General features: G+C 44.4%; 1 protein-coding gene and 1 long non-coding RNA gene across 2 annotated transcripts in view; one reads left to right on the top strand and one right to left on the bottom strand.

Annotated features, from left to right (window-relative positions):
- TEKT3 (tektin 3) overlaps positions 1–16,987 on the top strand; it is a 39,300-nt gene that overhangs the window by 20,228 nt on the left and 2,085 nt on the right. The window contains exons 3-8 of the mRNA XM_084838345.1: positions 238–845; positions 1,896–1,979; positions 4,497–4,567; positions 10,151–10,294; positions 12,144–12,366; positions 16,095–16,249. Coding sequence (XP_084694471.1) covers positions 267–845; positions 1,896–1,979; positions 4,497–4,567; positions 10,151–10,294; positions 12,144–12,366; positions 16,095–16,249 — 1,256 coding nt within the window. The 5' untranslated portion in view covers positions 238–266. The remainder of the gene's footprint in view (positions 1–237; positions 846–1,895; positions 1,980–4,496; positions 4,568–10,150; positions 10,295–12,143; positions 12,367–16,094; positions 16,250–16,987) is intronic.
- Positions 14,788–16,987, bottom strand: part of LOC146354181 (uncharacterized) — a 35,979-nt gene continuing 33,779 nt past the window's right edge. Inside the window, exon 4 of the long non-coding RNA XR_014788325.1 lies at positions 14,788–16,967. This is a non-coding gene — a long non-coding RNA (uncharacterized LOC146354181). The remainder of the gene's footprint in view (positions 16,968–16,987) is intronic.

Here is a 16,987-nt window from a genome sequence, read left to right as displayed (position 1 = left end):
CAAGGTGAACTCACTGAGGGAGAGCCCATGGAGGATGTCTTTCCCAAGGGCCCTAAAAACCCTGGGCTGAAATAATCGATCATTTGCTGCCTTTTTGATGGCATCCAGATACCTGTTGCCCGAGTGAGCTGGTTTTCACCCTGCCCATACCCCTAGGGCTTCTCAATTAATTGTTTCTGTTATTTGTAAGCTGGACTTCATGCACAGTGTCCTTGTTCTTGCTTTTCTTTGACACAGGAAACGTGAGTGGATAGACGTTTGCAACCATGGAGCTCGTAGGCTCGACCTTGACAGCAACATATGCCCATCCAAGGCCAACGCCCTCGAATTTTCTGCCAGCTATCAGCACCATGGCATCCAGCTATAAGAACCGATTCCCTCACTATGCGCTGACCCACAGCCTGAGCCTTCCATGGAGGCCTAGTGCCTATTACAAAGTTGCCGCCATCACTCCGACTTTGGCGCCCTTCTCCAAGAGCTCTCAGGGGCTCACTCCAAGCAACATGCTCCCCTTTGTTTCCAACAGAACGGCCCTCTTTACTAGGTACACTCCTGACGACTGGTATCGATCTAATCTGACAAATTACAAGGAATCGGAGATGTCACGGAGCAATGCCGAGAGGCTGAGAGTAGACAGTTCCCGGATGATTCAAGACAAGGACCAGCAGACGAGGAAAACCCAATCAGAAACAACAAAAAATCTGGGAGAAAGAGTCAATGACATAGTGTTTTGGAAATCGGAGCTCAACCATGAGATAGATGGAATGATTGGGGAGACCAATGCTCTTACGGATATGAAGAAACGACTGGAAAGAGCACTGGCAGAAACAGAAGCCCCACTCCAGGTAAATGGGTTAGTTCCACTGAGATGCAATAACGCCTGCTGTGGTTCAGCCATGCAAGACTCTTGTTAGGGTTCATCTGAACTTATCTGAGGTTACTTGGCAGTAATCTAGATCTTCCATGTATGATATCTCCCCTAGGAAATACATCTCAAACACGCGAGCTGTATTTGGCTTTTAAAAAGCTGGCTTTTCAAGCACCAGTCCTGTATGGTGCTCCTGTTTTAGCTTCATATGTAAATAATTTTATTTCGGCTGTGTTGATACTGCTACTTAAACAGGAATCAAATTAGCGCTGTTTCTTGTCATTTTTTGCCTTTGTGCTGAGAAGAAAATCAGTACCAGTTTATTCAGCTTTTTCTGTTAGCAGTTACATAAATCAATAACACGAATGTAACTTCCAGCACTATACCACGAAAGAAATTTCAAAGCATTAACAGCACCTAATATTATACAATAGCAAGCAACAGGAATTAGTAGGTTAAGCAACAAAAATAATAGTGTAGAGAATTGTTGGTCATTTTTAACATAACAGAAAAATATTTTTCTCCCTGTTTGGCAAATAGGTAAATGAACAAGTGGGACCTGCGACAGAATGTTGCACTGTATCCTCACTTTCTTTTAAGAATCCTCCCGTTCAGGGTTCCTTCAAGTTGGCCACGTCCTCCTCCAGGTCACTCCATTCCATTCCAGTTTTAATAGCCCTTGGGTGGTGTTCTTTTTAGTAGGTTAACCCTTTAATAGTTAACCCTTGTGGTTATTTATTTATTTATTTATTCTTATTTATGGTTAACTATTGTATGTATGTTTTATGTATGTTTATCTATTGTTCTTATAAACTGTTCTTGTTGTTTATTAAGCTGGGTTTTAAATATTGTTTTAAATACTGCTGAATTTGCCTGTTTGCCACCTTGAGTTCTCTCTCTGGAAAATAGGTGGGATACAAGCTTTTAAATACTTTATAGTCATGGACCATATTTAATAGTTTCATAATACACCATTTTGAGTAATAAAAAGTTTACTTCCACCAGCTTTTTCTTTGATGTCAAACAGGTAGCCCAGGAATGCCTGCTTCACCGAGAGAAGAGGATGGGCATTGATCTTGTTCATGATGATGTGGAAAAACAACTAATGATGGTGAGTTTGTGCGACATAAGATAAGTTGTGGTTTTTTTTAACATCAGGCCTAGCTTTGAACCAATATTAATAGTCGTTTTGAATCCATATTAAGAGCTGATACTGGTGTTGGTTTCTATCCTGCCCTTCAAACCAGAAGAGTTCTCAGGGAGGCTTAAAATGTTCCACATGGTTTCCACTCCTCAGTGATAAACAGTGCAATCCTACACACATTTATTGGGGGTAGGCCTCATTGAACATAATGGGACTTATGTCTGAATAAACATGCATAGGATTGTGCTGAAAAGCTCTTTGGGGAGCTGTAAATAGGAAATATGTTGTGGGGAGGAATGCTTTTTTTAAAATATAGTATGCTTCACATAATGCTTCTCTTCACTGTGGGAAGCAGACACAAATGACACAGTCATTTTGAGAATATCCACATCAGCCCTTGTTGGCTACATAGTTACCTTCAAATAAATCCACATTGATGATTTCATCCACTGGCAGAAATTATTAGAATTATTAGAAATAAGTATGTGAATACTGAACTGTAGGTCATTTCCTATAACACGAAATAAATGCAAAGCAAGCGTACTCCTAGGATACTGCATGTTGATACCTTTTGAGCATGCCATTAGAAGAGGGAAGTGATTGGTCTGGAAATGGGGAACAGCAGGAATTACTCCTGGACAAAACCTTAGCAGCCTCTCTTCTCCTGCCTATGTTTTCTTCCTGTTCTTCAAGGAGTTTCTGGACAGTATTTAGGAACTTTGGTGGAGCTGTAGAGGCAGGAAGTCTCCCAGCAACAATTGTACATTTTCTCAGTGCTATCTTGGTTGTGCTTCCTGGCCTTGCCTTCCTTTGTACATCCTGCCTCTTAGTCCTACCTTAGCTGTGCCTCCTTCTCTCAAGTGTTTACTTCTCCAGCAGCCTGGCTCCACCATCAGTGTCCCTTGCTACATGAGCTGTCAGCTTATGGTTGTAAATCCTTGTGTTCTTCCCAGGCCTGGCCTTTCCTCCTTATGTGTGAAATCTGTCTGGTCAGTTAAATATTCGCCCTTTAATTTCTGAGCCCCGCAAACATACCCAGTCCTGGTCCTGCTTCTTCTGGATGAGGGATTCTTAATATTGCTCAGTGCTGGCCTACCTCTTCTGCATTAGCTAATGATGCAGATGTAAATGTTGTGATGTTCCCTTCATCACAGCATTTGCCTGTGAGAGCGGCAATCGGTCAATGCAGAGTCTGTGCCATGATGCCATTTTAAAAGCCTGCTTTAGCCTCCATGATCTCCACTGGAAAGTTTCTCGCTGACATCAATAAGAGCTGGACTAGCCTATCCCAGGGTCCATTTCCAAGCCATTCCTAGCTCCTGCCACTCAGTCCAGAGCACAGCTCCTGTTCCCTGTGCTAGCGCAATGTGCTGGCCAAGCCCTAATGTCATTTGTTCCAAGGTGCTTATTAGCTCTTGAAGGCAAGTGACACACACCACTCAGCCAGATGCCAGAAGCTATCTGGAGAATGCTTTAATCCAAAGGAAATAAGGCGTCTCCAACAGGGAGCGCCACATGGAAACATGCAGTCCTCAAAAGCTGTGCAGCCCATTACTCTGCCAGAACCAAATTCGGGAGGGTATCGGAACAGCTTCAGATGCTAAAAGTGACCCTATAAACCAAAACTAGACAAAATATACTCCGCTTTGGTTTAGGAAGGCCTTGTATTCTGCAGACTTGTGCTTTTGTGGGCTTCTTGTGGAAGGGAGTTCCAGAACACAAAACTTTGCTATGTCCCCCTACCAATTTTACCCAACAGACAAAGGGGAATCTCAGCCAGGTCCTTCCAACCAATTGTAAAAGAGAGGAGGATTCTTACTATTGGACTAGTGGTATTGTTGTCCTGAGCAAGGAGCTCAATGAGAGCTGTTAATTCAGTGAAAGTCTGGGAGTAGACTGAGGGCTTAAATACTTGGTGTCCTTGATTCACCAGTAGCAGCTGCTTCTTCATTGGCTACAGTTGGGTACTGTAGACCCATTAGTAGACCCTTGCTGCCAAGAGGACCCTCCTCCTGAGTAAACCCTGGGCAAAAGGGTCCTCTGGCAGTGAGGTGGGTGCTCTGTCCATGAGTCTGAATGTTCCACCTGGTCTGTTGCTGCTGGTGCTCTGAAGAGCCATGGGACAAAGGAGTAGAGTCAAGAAACACAACAGGGCTTGGGATAGAGTCGAAGGGGTGGGGTGGGGGCTCAGTGAGGCATCCCTGCATCAGGACTGCTCAGGTCACCCCATCTCTTCGGTGAGGGTGCTAAGGAATCCAAATCCCCCTCCCCACCTCCCTCCAAAGAGGTCTCCTCCTTTGGGGATGGGTTGGCTGAGAGCCTGACAGGGATGGAGAGCTGCTCACCACCTTTCATTGCATTTTTGGTCATAATGCTGGAGGGGGTTGCATAGAGAAGTTTGGGATTTTTTAAAATTGTAATTCATGTTACCTTCATTAATCAGGGGGAAAATTGATGGGATTTCTGCTTTTATAACTTGACCAGGAGGTTGATGTCATCCACTCATGCCAAGAGAGAATGAGAAGACACTTGGATAAGGCTATGGCCCAGCTTGCGTAAGGAAACCTCCACTTTCCTCAAAAGGACTTTAAAAATAAGTGAACACCTCATCAGTTTCCCCCATACTGCAGCTCAAGGAGAGAAACATTTCCAATATCTTTATTGGTTGTCTTCTTCACCAAGATGAGAAAGAAACCAAAGGCCTATGAGAGTTACAAAATTGCTTTCTATTATTATTATCATTATCATTTCTATATCACCCCATAGCTGAAGCTCTCTGGGCAGTTTACAAAAGTTAAAACATTAAAATCCAATATACAAATTAAAAACAATTTACATAAAAACATATGGACAATATATACAAACATATAACTAAAAACAACTTTGAATTAAAAACAATTTTTAAAAAATCCAGCAATAAAAAAACAGCTTAGAACAACACTGGTTAAAACAATATACAAAAGTCAGCAGAAGGAACAGGAGTTCTAAAAAGGGAAGGCCTGCTGGAATAACAGCATCTTTAATGCCTGCTTAAAAACCTTCAAAGAGGTCAGCAGGCGCATTTCAACCAGCAGGTCATTCCACAACTGAGGGGCGGCAAAGGAAAAGGTCCTCTTGCGTGTGGCTGCCAGTCTCACATTAGGCATCCACAACAGAGAGCCCTCAGAGGACCTTAGGTGGTGGACTGGGATGTATAGAAGGCGCTCCCTAAGGTACCTTGGACCTAGACCATGGAAGGCTTTAAAGGTAAGAACCAGCACTTTATATTTTGCTTGGAAACAAATTGGCAGCCAGTGTAAGGATTTTAAAACCGGTGTAATATGGTCTCCATGGGGTGTCCCAGAGACCAACCGGGCTGCCATATTTTGTACCAGTTGAAGTTTCCAAACTAAATATAAAGGCAGCCCCAAGTACAGTCATTGCAGGAATCAAGCCTAGAGGTTACCAGCGTGTGTACCACCATTACCAGGTCCACATGTTCTAGGAATGGGCATAGCTGGCGTATCAGCCAAAATTGATAACAGGCACTTCTCACTGTTGCCTCCACCTGGGGTGCCAGGAGCAGGGTTGGGTCAAGAAGCAGTCCCAAGCTATGAACTCACGCTCTCTCTCTCTCTCTCTCTATATATATATATATATAATATAATATAATATAATATAATATATATATTAAAAAAAAACTTAGTTGGTAGAAGGCACTGAGGTAAATGTTAGAGCACCCGGGAAGCTGGCTTTTCACTCAGGGTTCTAGTAGCGATTCCTTATGGGTGAGCAGCTAGCCCAACCCATTGTTCATGCCACCATGTAACATATATTTGCATTTAACTACACAAATTAATATACTTTGGCTCTGTTTAGAGTTCCGAGAGCATCATTTATAGACACTCATTTTTAACAAAGTTTCTTGCCATCATATGCTCTTGCTATGGGTGATTTGGCCTCTTCGCATCCTGATCATACAGTGTAGGCTGAGTTTTTCTAACATTTTGGCTGACACCAACTCCTTACCCTAAATTACATGGTGGGAATATTAAGTGTCTATACTTAGAAACAGAGCAGGCCTTCATTTATTGTGCCATGTGCTCATCTTTCATGGGTATGTAAGCCATATGCAATATGGTTTGTAGAGCCTGGACTGACTTCATATCTACCATCTGCTCTTTCCGTTGCAGCTAAATTATACTCAAAGCCACATTTATACAGCATTGAGCTCTCTGATACTAAAGCCATGTCCTCAGGATATGTAGGTGGTGTTTTCTGCCTTGACCCAATAAGTTGTACAGCTGTGCTACCATTTCAGGGGACAGCTCACCTATCTCACAGGGAACAGCACATGTGGGCAGCACAATCTACATCATGAACTAAGGGGAAATGGACTTGCATAGTTCCTGATCACCTTTACTGATAATGGCCACATTAGGACATCATGCCAAACCTTAGATTCGCATGATGAAAATTAACCATAGTGAGCCTCAGGTAGGGATGTACAAAAGTCACTTACCTGTTCGCAGATTATGTTGATGGGGGGGGGGCATTCCGTCCCTCCCCCCGGAATCCTCACTGGGGGGGAGGAGCTCCATTCCTCTCCCCTGGAATCCTCCGAAGCCGGCTGTGCTCCACGGCAGCTCCGCGGAGCAGCTGGCCAGGCCCGGCCAGGCCAGAGCCGTCCGCAGCCGGATTTCTGGCCGCGGAGGGCTCTGGGTAAAAAAAACAACAACGCGTACACAAATGGCAGCGGCTCCTTATTTTTGCCCTCTTAATCTACGTAAATATTTACGTAGACTATGACGGCGAAAATAAGGGGAATGCAAATAGCATAGCGGGCGCTATTTGCGTCCCTTTTTGATTCCCCGTTTTAGCCTACGTAAATATTTACGTAGATTAAGAGGGCAAAAATAAGGAATGCAAATGGCGGCGGCTGTAGCCGCCGCCATTTGCGTACGCAGTTTTTTTTTAACCCACCCAGCCATGATAGGCTACGTAAAGATTTACGTAGCCTATTACGTCGTGTTTTTTTTTTTAAACCTAGTCATGATAGGCTACGTAAATCTTTACGTAGCCTATCACGTCTTTCTTTCTTTCTTTCTTTCTTTCTTTCTTTCTTTCTTTCTTTCTTTCTCTTTTTCTTTTTCTTTTTCTTTTTTTCTTTTACAAGAGTGGAAATGGCGGCGGCGGCAGCTGGTCGGAAGACTAGCCACTGCAGCCACCGCCGCCGCTGCTGCCGCCGGTGGAGCCGCCGCCGCCGCCCGGAAGATCCGCCCCAGGTGAGTCTCGTCCCGGGGGGGATCCGCGGGGGGGTGGGGGTGGCAGGCCATTCCGCCACGGAGTTTGGGGGGCCGAATGCACTGGCATTCGGCCTCACCGAGATCCGTGGCGGAATTCTCTGACATCCCTAGCCTCAGGCCCGCACCTGCTCCTCTGGTGTAGCCACAAGGGGGAGTTTGGAAACGTTTGCTTCCATTTTATTTACATTAACTGTAGTTTGCCATGCCATCCAAAGCTGACAAACTGCGGCTGATCTTACTGATGATTAGTAGAAACAAGCCAACTTTAAACTGGGGTTTATGACGCTGGCTTATTACCATTAACCATAGTTAAGATTAAGCACAGTTTAGGGTTCTTGGGATATAATGCTAAACTGCTGTTAATCTAAATTGGAAGCAGACACTTCCAATCTCTTCCTTGTGGCTCTGCCAGAGGATAAAGGGTGGGGGAGATGTGCAAGCCCAGGGCTTGCACAGATGCAACCTCATCCTGCTACACTGTAGCACTCATGCTATGGTATAGCATGATGTCAGAATGTAGCCCGTCAAAAAGGATAGAGACAGAAGACCCAAAGGCAAGGGAGGACACAGTGATAAATCAGCTTAGCCAACACAAAGAGCAAACCTGATGGCAGGGGACAGTCAATTGAATCCTGATGTCTCTCCACACCTGCATAACCTTGCTACATTTTAGGAGGGACAGCTGCCCCTCAGTGTTAAATTGGAAAGTTTTTCAACATTCCCAATTATGAGCTGGGCCAGATTTAGTCACAGAGTAGATCCATTGAAATCAGTGGGACTTAAAGTAGTCCTAACTAACTTAAGTCCTCTGGGTTACAATGGGTCTACTAAATCTGGATCCAACCCTATGTGTTGGAGAAAGCAAAGTGTGAAAATGTTTTTTTTTTCCTTCTTTAACAATATTATTTTAATATATGTATGTTACATGTGGGCTCACAGTGGTTCTCCATCCAGATTACTGACTAGGTTCATACTTAAGCTTCAGAAATGCTACAGCATCTGGTATTCCCATTCATCAGTCCCTAAAATTTTCAAATTGCTATTGATGCCTTAAAATTAATCAACAGGATTAAGGGTGTGTTTTTTTAAGTTACCTTCAAAGTCCAAGATTTACTAATTCAAAAACTGAAATTCTTCCATTATGCCAAATTTCAAAAGTGTGCAGCATTTTATTTTTAACTTTAGCATAGACGTGGAGGGTCACCATCTGACCAAAGCAGCTCTCCATTAAGCATGCGGACAAGCCCTATATTGCAGGAAGCAGCATTTCCCATTGGTTGCAGACTGGTCCTTGGAGTTGGGACACAGTCATGCCATAGCCTGAGCTATGTCAGTTCCTCTCCTTTATCTGCATGGTTAAGGGGTTGGAAACCCTTCACTAAAATGTGTGAGAAAAAATGCACATTTGGATTTGTATATGCTATGTCATCCTATTCTTCTTGCTTGAACCACTCAGGAAACCAGTGAATTTATTTTAGTTTGCTGTAAAGCAAGGGTGGTCAACTTCCTTCCTTCCAGGTGTACAACTGGACTACAACTCCCATCATGCCTCACCATTGACTATGTGGGCTAGGGCTGATGGGAGTAGTAGGCCAAAACAACTGGGGGGGGGCACAAATTGACCACTCATGCTGTACAGGCAGCACAACACAATAAAATTGTCGAGGGCGGACCTCTGTGTTGAGTCAGGATGTTGATGGCACATTGCTACATAGCCAGTCAGTTTTAGCTGTCTGGTGATACCACAAAGCCAGATTAAAGTGAGAACAATGCTTCTTTGTCCATACAACAACACTGTGTAAACCAGGGGCACGCAATGTGATGCCCTCCTGGTGTTTAGACTACAACTTCCATAATTCCTGTCCATTGGTTATGCTGGCTGGGGCTAACGGGATTCGCAGTGCAAAACACCTGGAGGGCATCATGTTGCCTACCCCCAGTGTAAACAATCAGAACTAGGGCAGAGACACTTTTGGCCCTGGTTATAAGCACCCCCACCCCCACCTCCATCCGCTATCATCAACAGGGCATGTGAAAATGTTTGTGAAATGTGTCCCTGCCTGCCCCTCCCATTTTGGCTCAGCCCTAAGAAAATTGTGTGGAGTCATTCTGAACTCTTCTGATTGAATGGTCAGTGTCCCACATGTTAATTTCTTTTCAGGTTGATACTCTGCAGTGAAATACCCCAAAGGAGGTGTTGAGCCTGCTCACATGAGGGCTAAAAGTGGGGAGGGAATGTAGGTGTGCTCAACATTCTCTTTACCTTCCTGTGTTGAGCAGGGAGGTCTAAAGGGGCAGAGGGGGCTGTACTCCCTTTCACATGAACGTGAGTAGATGCCTCTGCACAATTTGGAACCTTGAGAAAGCAGGGCTGTCAATTGGGTAGAGCCTTCCACTTGCACTGGAGCCATCTTCCCTCAACACGGGGGGGGGGGGGTCAGAGGCTAAGCAGGTGGGGATGGGAATGTTGACGGAGGGGCTGGCGTGTGTGTGTTAGCCCTCACGTGAACACCTGCATAGGGCTCTCAAATCTATGATTAAAGTGCAAAATGTGCCGTTTCTACCGGAGGAGACCAGTACTACAAACTCTAGCCCTTGTCCTAACACACATGTTGGCAATTTATGCAGTCAGGTCTGCCGACCCCAAACTGGACTTCTATCATATGAAAAGCCATAAAAATGAAATGAGGATTTAAGCTTCTAATAGCTGAACATCCCTCTGTTGTAGTGAAGGGAAATACAAAAGTTTATGATAATGATAAGTGGGTCTAAGATGGGCTAATTATGCTGTGATCACTTGTTTTTTTGCACGAGCCATTATTCCGGCTCACGTTTTGGCCCATTTTACTACAGAGCTGATAGGGCAGCCCAGCATGAGCTGGAGAAAGACCTGAGTGACAAGCAAACTGCTCACCGAATTGATGACAAATGCCACCATCTCAGGAACACATCTGACGGCATCGGCTATTACCGAGGTGTGGAGCGAGTAGATGCTACGTAAGTGTTGTCTGGAGCCTTGTGCACAAGCACCCTTGGAGAAAGGACTGCAGATTGAGCTGCACAAGACATGCTAATGCTACTGTATTAATGGCTCTGAAGGATTATCCCGTTAGGCTTGCTATGGGAAGCTCTGAGCCTTCTCCCTAGAGACTTACAGACTTCAGTTCTGCATCAGCTGAGTGATGCAGCTGATATATGGTTGAAATCTCTGTGTCTCCCTGTGTGTGTGATTTCTTTGCAGAGATGCTCATCTGAAGATATTATGAAGTCCGAGTAGATAGCCATCATTGAGTAAAGAAGAACAAATATCACTCTTGCAGAGACTTAAGACTACTTTGCATGTGCTTGTAAATCACTTGATCTCTTGTCTTTTGATGACTTCATACTTAATGACTCTTGGCAGAATGCATATGTATGACTATTTTTCTTCTCCATGGTAAAATATTGGGCTTCAGCTTGTGTCAGGTGATAGGAAATTTCCTCTATAGTGATTAGCCTCTAATGGCTCATTCATACATGGGATGATCATGCATGTGCATGAGCCCTAAACAACTGTTTCTTGCATAAGCTCTTGTAAGCAGTAACAGATTGCATCTGTAATAGCAGATGGTGCTCACAAAGCTTAATGTCCACCAACATCTGGAAAGTTGGAGCAGTGGTGTGGAACAATCTGCCATTTTGAAGATCTTGTTCATGTTCATTTATGAATACCCAGAATACATTCTCAGCTATGCCTCTGCTAAGTCATGTCTTCTTTCCCATTTTATATTCCATTACCAAGCCTTTTATTTCAAAAGGGAATAAACAATATGCAGAGAACACAGCTGTATGGCTGCAGATATCCCACTCAAAGGGATGCATGCTTTGAGGTCAATGCTATGCATGTTTAGACAGAAAAACTCCTACAACTAGGGATTTTTTCCTGTCTAACCATCCATAATATTGTGCTCTTCATTTAAAAATATTGTTTACTGCACAATGTGGACTAGGAATCTCCTTTAAATAAATTCTCCCTCCCTACACAGACACACTTTAAAAATCAAGAGTATGGTGTGTGAATTAATGTGAGTGGTAAGACTACATTTTGGCAGACCTGAATATAACTTCAAAATTCCTGGCTGCTGCCTTAGTTAATTTTCCTATATTTAAGGGTACAATTCTATCTGGATAGTCACCAGCCTCCAAAATCGGAGGCTGCCAACTATCCTATGCAGGCTGGTTGGAACACAGAGGGGATCCACTCCTCCATGCTCTGGCCGCCCTGCATTTTTGCCTAGACTAGGTTATTTTGCCTATCTAGGCATGGCTTCATGGAGGGGGAGGGGAGGAGAGGGAAGGGAAGGGGCCTGGAGACCTGATAGAAAGCTAGGCAAAGCAGCTTCTGCAGTCTTCTCCCCGCCTCTCAGACTGCCCCCTTTTCCCGTCTCTGCATTCTGCTTCGGAGCACAGAGATGTAGCTAGCACAGAGAGAATCACACTGGCTACAAGCGAGGGGGGGAGGGGGCGAGGAGCACAGTTCCCAGAAACTGAACAATCCTATCACCTTCTAGACAGTGTCTAGTGGCCATAGGGTTGCTCCCTCCCTCCCTCCTCCCTCTTTCCTCACCCTGAATTCTATATTTAACCTAGGAAGATGCTCCAAGATTAACATCCTGAAAATACACATAAAAGCTGTTGGACATCTTTAAAAAATCAATGTCAAAGTAGTACACATGCAACTGTTAAATATGTAATACGTTGCAAATGGAGCTGGTATTTCCCTCTGTATCTCGCCTTCATTATTTGAGGAAGAGCCATGCAAACTATGTACAAACTCTCTTGTTTGTCTCTTTTTGTGCTTTCCCAGGATTTCAGTGCCAGAATCCTGGGCCAAGTTTACTGATGATAATATTCTACGCTCCCAGAGCGAGCGGGTTGCCTCCTCCAAACTCAGGGATGATATTGAAACGCTGCTCGTGGTGACTGCCAATGAGATGTGGAACCAGTTTAACAGAGCAAACGTGGCCTTCACCAATCGCATCTCTGAAACAGCTGATGCCAAGAACAAGATTCAGGCCCATCTGGCCAAGGTGGAGTCAATTTCTACGCTTTCCATTTGGGGTCAACCACTTTCCCCTGTAGGACACATCTCTGTTGCATGAGTTGTCAGGAGCAATATGTTCTGTAGCGCACCAGATATTGGTTTGTGGCACACAATGTAGATGGCACAGTAGACCTCTGTGGGGTAATGGATGGGTGGTCCTGCCTATAGGCATTAGACAACTTAGTCTTTGATCTCCTTATGAAACTGCATTAAAGAAAGCATAATAACTTAAATACCCATTGCACAATGCCTTACAAGGCATGGTCCGCCATGTAACAGTGCATACACAAAGCAACTAGTGTTGCACATGCGTAGCCCTGAGCAATACACTGAATGGTTTGGATTGGGGAGGAACCAAACCTAGCCCCTTCTGGAATGCTATATCAACATGATTGCAGCTTATTTAAAAAACTACTTAGAGCACATTTCAAATGATTTCTATTTGGTGCTCTGTTTTGTGAACTTGTAGTATTTAGGCTGCATTCCTATACACATTTATCTGCGTGTAAGCCCCATTGAACTCAACGGGCTTTACTTTAAAGTGGACATGCATTGTATTGCACTGTTAATCTGTTTTTATTTGTTTAATTTTAGGGTAAAACAGACATTTCCCGGAGCATATAGGAGCGTACAGGAGTACTGTACATTCTGTTTAGTGACTTTGTAACCTGCTGGTTCTATATATCAGAGGAAGGCAGTTAGGACACATAACAAATAACAATGTGTTCAAAGCACTTCATATCCCTTATTTCAGCAGTCTTTAGAACTGCTTGCATATCCAGCTGTGTAATTCCATTAGCGCAAATAATGTTGTGCTAGCGGAAACTAGGTTCTGAACTACGCGCAAGAGGAGAATCCAGCTAAAGTTATGCCTGCACAAGCATGGTTGTGCAACCTCTTGTGCAATTGGTTGCACAAGTGTAATGGGCAGCCGCTTGTGCAACGGATTCATCCAAGCTCCACTAGTGCTATTTGAGTTTGTGGAGTGACACCATTGGATGCTGCCCCTTGTAAGGATCCATATTATTTTCCACATATTGCAACACAGGGTCTGAGGCTGAAAGAATAACAGCCTGCCTACATCACCTAGTGAGTTAATGACTGAGGAGCAAACTGCATGTTACATTAATCAGGGGTTTTAAGATAAAGTGCAGAGGACAAACCACCTGTTTTGTTACCTCTTTCGTAACAAAAAGCAGGCATTAAAATAGCAGCTTCAGGGGGTGATGTTTGGTTGGCGAACAGCATGGGGAAAAGGGTTAACCATGCTCTCCTTAAGGTATGGCCTCAGGCCAGGCGACCCTGCACCCCGCCCCCTTTTGGATGGTTTCTGTTAAGAAAGCGGTGTGGCAGGTCTTAAGTCGGCCATTCAAAAGCATGGACTGACGTGAACATGTAGTTTGGCCCTGAGGTGAGATTTGAACATGGGACCTCCTAGCGCACACTCTTACCTACTACACTTACACCAACTTTCCCATGAAATGACATGGATATAGAGCCTATGGTCCCTGCTGTCATTGTGTTGGCTTATGTAAAGCAAAAGAAGTGCTAGGAGTAAGTACAGGAAGCAAAGTTGCTCAAGGCCTATCTGTGCTATGGTCTTAAACTAGCTTCAAAACCATTTCACTGATACGGCCTCCTCCAAGGAACTTTGGAGTGGTAGTTTGATGAGCATGTGTGGAGTGCCCCTAGCTCCCTCCAACAAAAAATGCACATTCTCTGGATCCCTCTTAGGGGAAGATAAAAACATGAACATTAAACCAGTTTGATACTGATTTCGGACTATACTGCAGACATGTCTCTGAATAAGGCTTTCTCTGAGACCATCTTCACCAGGATGTTCTCATAAGAACTGATCAGGATGGGTAGATTTAACTCCTTGATTGGGTGCATTTTGGAAGGACAGAACATCGCACCCAGAGGTGTGAAGACCCCTGTCCCAATATTTGGCCCTACCCCTGTCTCCTGCAACTTAAGAACAAAAGTGAACTGGTATTTAGCGGCATGCTGCTTTGGGTCCTTGAGGTAATGTATAACCACCGTGACTAGTAGCCATTGGTAGTTTTATCCTCCATGAATTTTTCTAATCCCCTTTTAAAGCCATTCAAATTGGTGGTCATCAGAACTTGTAGTAAGCTAGGTCAGAATAAATGTTCTTAAGAATATGTCCAGAGTTTCTGTTGTTTTTCCCCTTTTTCAAGTGGAAACTCTTTGCTAATTCCCATAGGGTCAATAATTCTCAGATTTCATTGGCTTATCTAGCCTTCCTCTAAAATCCCCTGGTATACTTTTCGTATCCAAAATGCTTCACTGAGTGAATGACTGTAAGATGATGGTCGTACAGATGGCACATCTCTGAGAGCTGCATGCAGAGGAGATATTTAAAAGGCAGACAACTACATTTGGTGATGGTTCGCCATCCCCTTCTTCTGAGTGAGCAATGTGGGATGATGTATTGGTGTTGCTTTTCTACAGTAATTAGGAGATGGTTTAGGAGGAAAAGGTCACTAGAGTCCAGTTCAGCCCATGCCCTGCTGCCCTCCCCCACAACATCCCAGGGGAGGGAGGGAAACACTATTTAGAATTCCTCCTGAAACCTCCACAGAAGAATCCACAAGCTCTCTGGACAACTTTTTCCCATAGCACAACCGTTCTCACAGTTAGGAGATTCTTGAACATTCAACATAAATCTTCTCTTTCATCCTTTCCTGGGGGGCCAGAAATGAATATTTGGTGGTCGTGGTTGTGGTCTTCTTCTTCTCCTCCCCCCCCAATCTTCTTTCTGATAAGCTAAACACACCATATGTGTTCACTCTCTCCTCAAAATAATTATTCTCCAAGCCGAGGTCTGTGTTAACAGTAGTAATTTAAGTGAACAAAACAGAATGATGACCTTCACCCATAGCAGCCATATGCTCTTTGATCCCATCTAATATCTACCTTCTCAACAACTCAGTCCAACAGACTTACCAGGGTGAGAGGTTTTGTACTGAGAAATACCCACTTTTAATGCTTGGTCCTCTTTAAAACTTCTGCTGAAAATAGTCGTGGCCTGCAGAAAGGGTATAGCCAAAAGCACATCTGCATAATTTTGCATAATGGGGTGGATAGAGAGGCAGCATGTTCATTCAGACTTTACATTGTACCAATCCTGAGTCTATGCTGGCCTCAACCACCTCTAAAGCACATGGGGGTGATAGCAGGACTCTTGTGATTAGCACAGTCATTATATCACTGCAAGGTTCCCCTATGGTGTTAATACAAGAACAATTTCTGGTGCTTCATCTTTTGTTCATGCTACAGCAGGAAATGCACATAGACCCTAATAATCCAGCAAAAATTCAACCACTCCTTCTGTATTGATTGCTTTGGTTATATGCTAGCAGAAACCAAAGCACTCTCAAAGGGTAGTGCTATACTATATTTTTCTCAAGGTAAGAGTCCGTATCCTTCCTGGAGATCGCACTCTGCTTGGGAGAGTAATGCATTTAAGGCACTTTCAAATGGAACATGATATAGTCAGTGGGCCACCATAATGAGAAAGTTTGTGGAACTATGGGGGTTAACACACAGCAGGTTCTGGATAGATTCAGATTCTACCACAGAAGCACAAGAAAGAAAATTGTGGGGAGGGGGAAGAATTGCTGCCAAAATATATCCTTTATTAAAGACAAGTGTTCATTTCTTGTTGGATTTTCTTCCCCCAAATGGCAGACTCTACAAGAAATCTTTGAGACAGAGATGACCATAGAAGCAATTCGGAAGGCCATCAGGGACAAAGGGCCTTCCTTGAAGGTGGCCCAGACCCGCCTGGACGAGCGCACACGGAGACCTAATGTAGAACTCTGCCGGGATTCCGCCCAGTTACGGTGAGAGAAAGCAGCTTCCATATTGAGGGGGGTGGGGGAAAGACACGTGATGCTGTGCAATCGTTTTTATAAACCGCCAAGGAGCCCTTCAAAGCTTTGGAAACAGGAGCATAGGAATCTGCCTTATACCAGATCGGACTATTTGTCCATGTAGCCCAGTAGTGGCTGTTCTGATTGGCAGCAGCTCCCCCAGGTTTCTGGCCAGGTTTTTCCTCCATCACCTGCTATCAAACCCCTTGAACTGGAGACGCCATGGAATGAACCTAGGACCTTCTGCGTGCAAAGCATCTGTCCTACCTCTCAGCAGGAGCAGCAGCAGCTGTTTCCCTGCATAACTGGTCCTCCCACCCCCACCCCAGCTCTGCTTTGACATCCACAATCTTGGGTGCTTAGAAACAGAAAGCGCTTGACCACACATCTTGATGAAATGCATTCATAAATCATTTGCTGAGCAATACGCTCCCTGAGCTTAGGCTGATGCTGCGGCGGCGGCCTCCCACGGGGTCTTTATTTGTACCTTCTCAGGAGACTAGTTGGAGCAGTTTCTTTCTTCCCCTGTCAGGAACAAAACCCTGAAACAAATACTCGATGTGCCACAGTGTGGCCTCAGGTCCTTATAGGTGTTCCCTGCAATGTAATGTTGAAGGTGTCTCTGGTGCTCACCAATATCAAATGGAACTTCCGACACACATCCCCTCACAGGAGCAGCGGCCTGTTGCTGAGAATCAGAAAGATGGT

Source organism: Heloderma suspectum, chromosome 2, assembly GCF_057233095.1.
Source record: "Heloderma suspectum isolate Gila_16-S chromosome 2, 16-S_ref, whole genome shotgun sequence".
Taxonomy (NCBI): domain Eukaryota; kingdom Metazoa; phylum Chordata; class Lepidosauria; order Squamata; family Helodermatidae; genus Heloderma; species Heloderma suspectum.
Note: the sequence above shows the minus strand (reverse complement) of the source record. Positions and strands in the feature narration are given on the sequence as shown.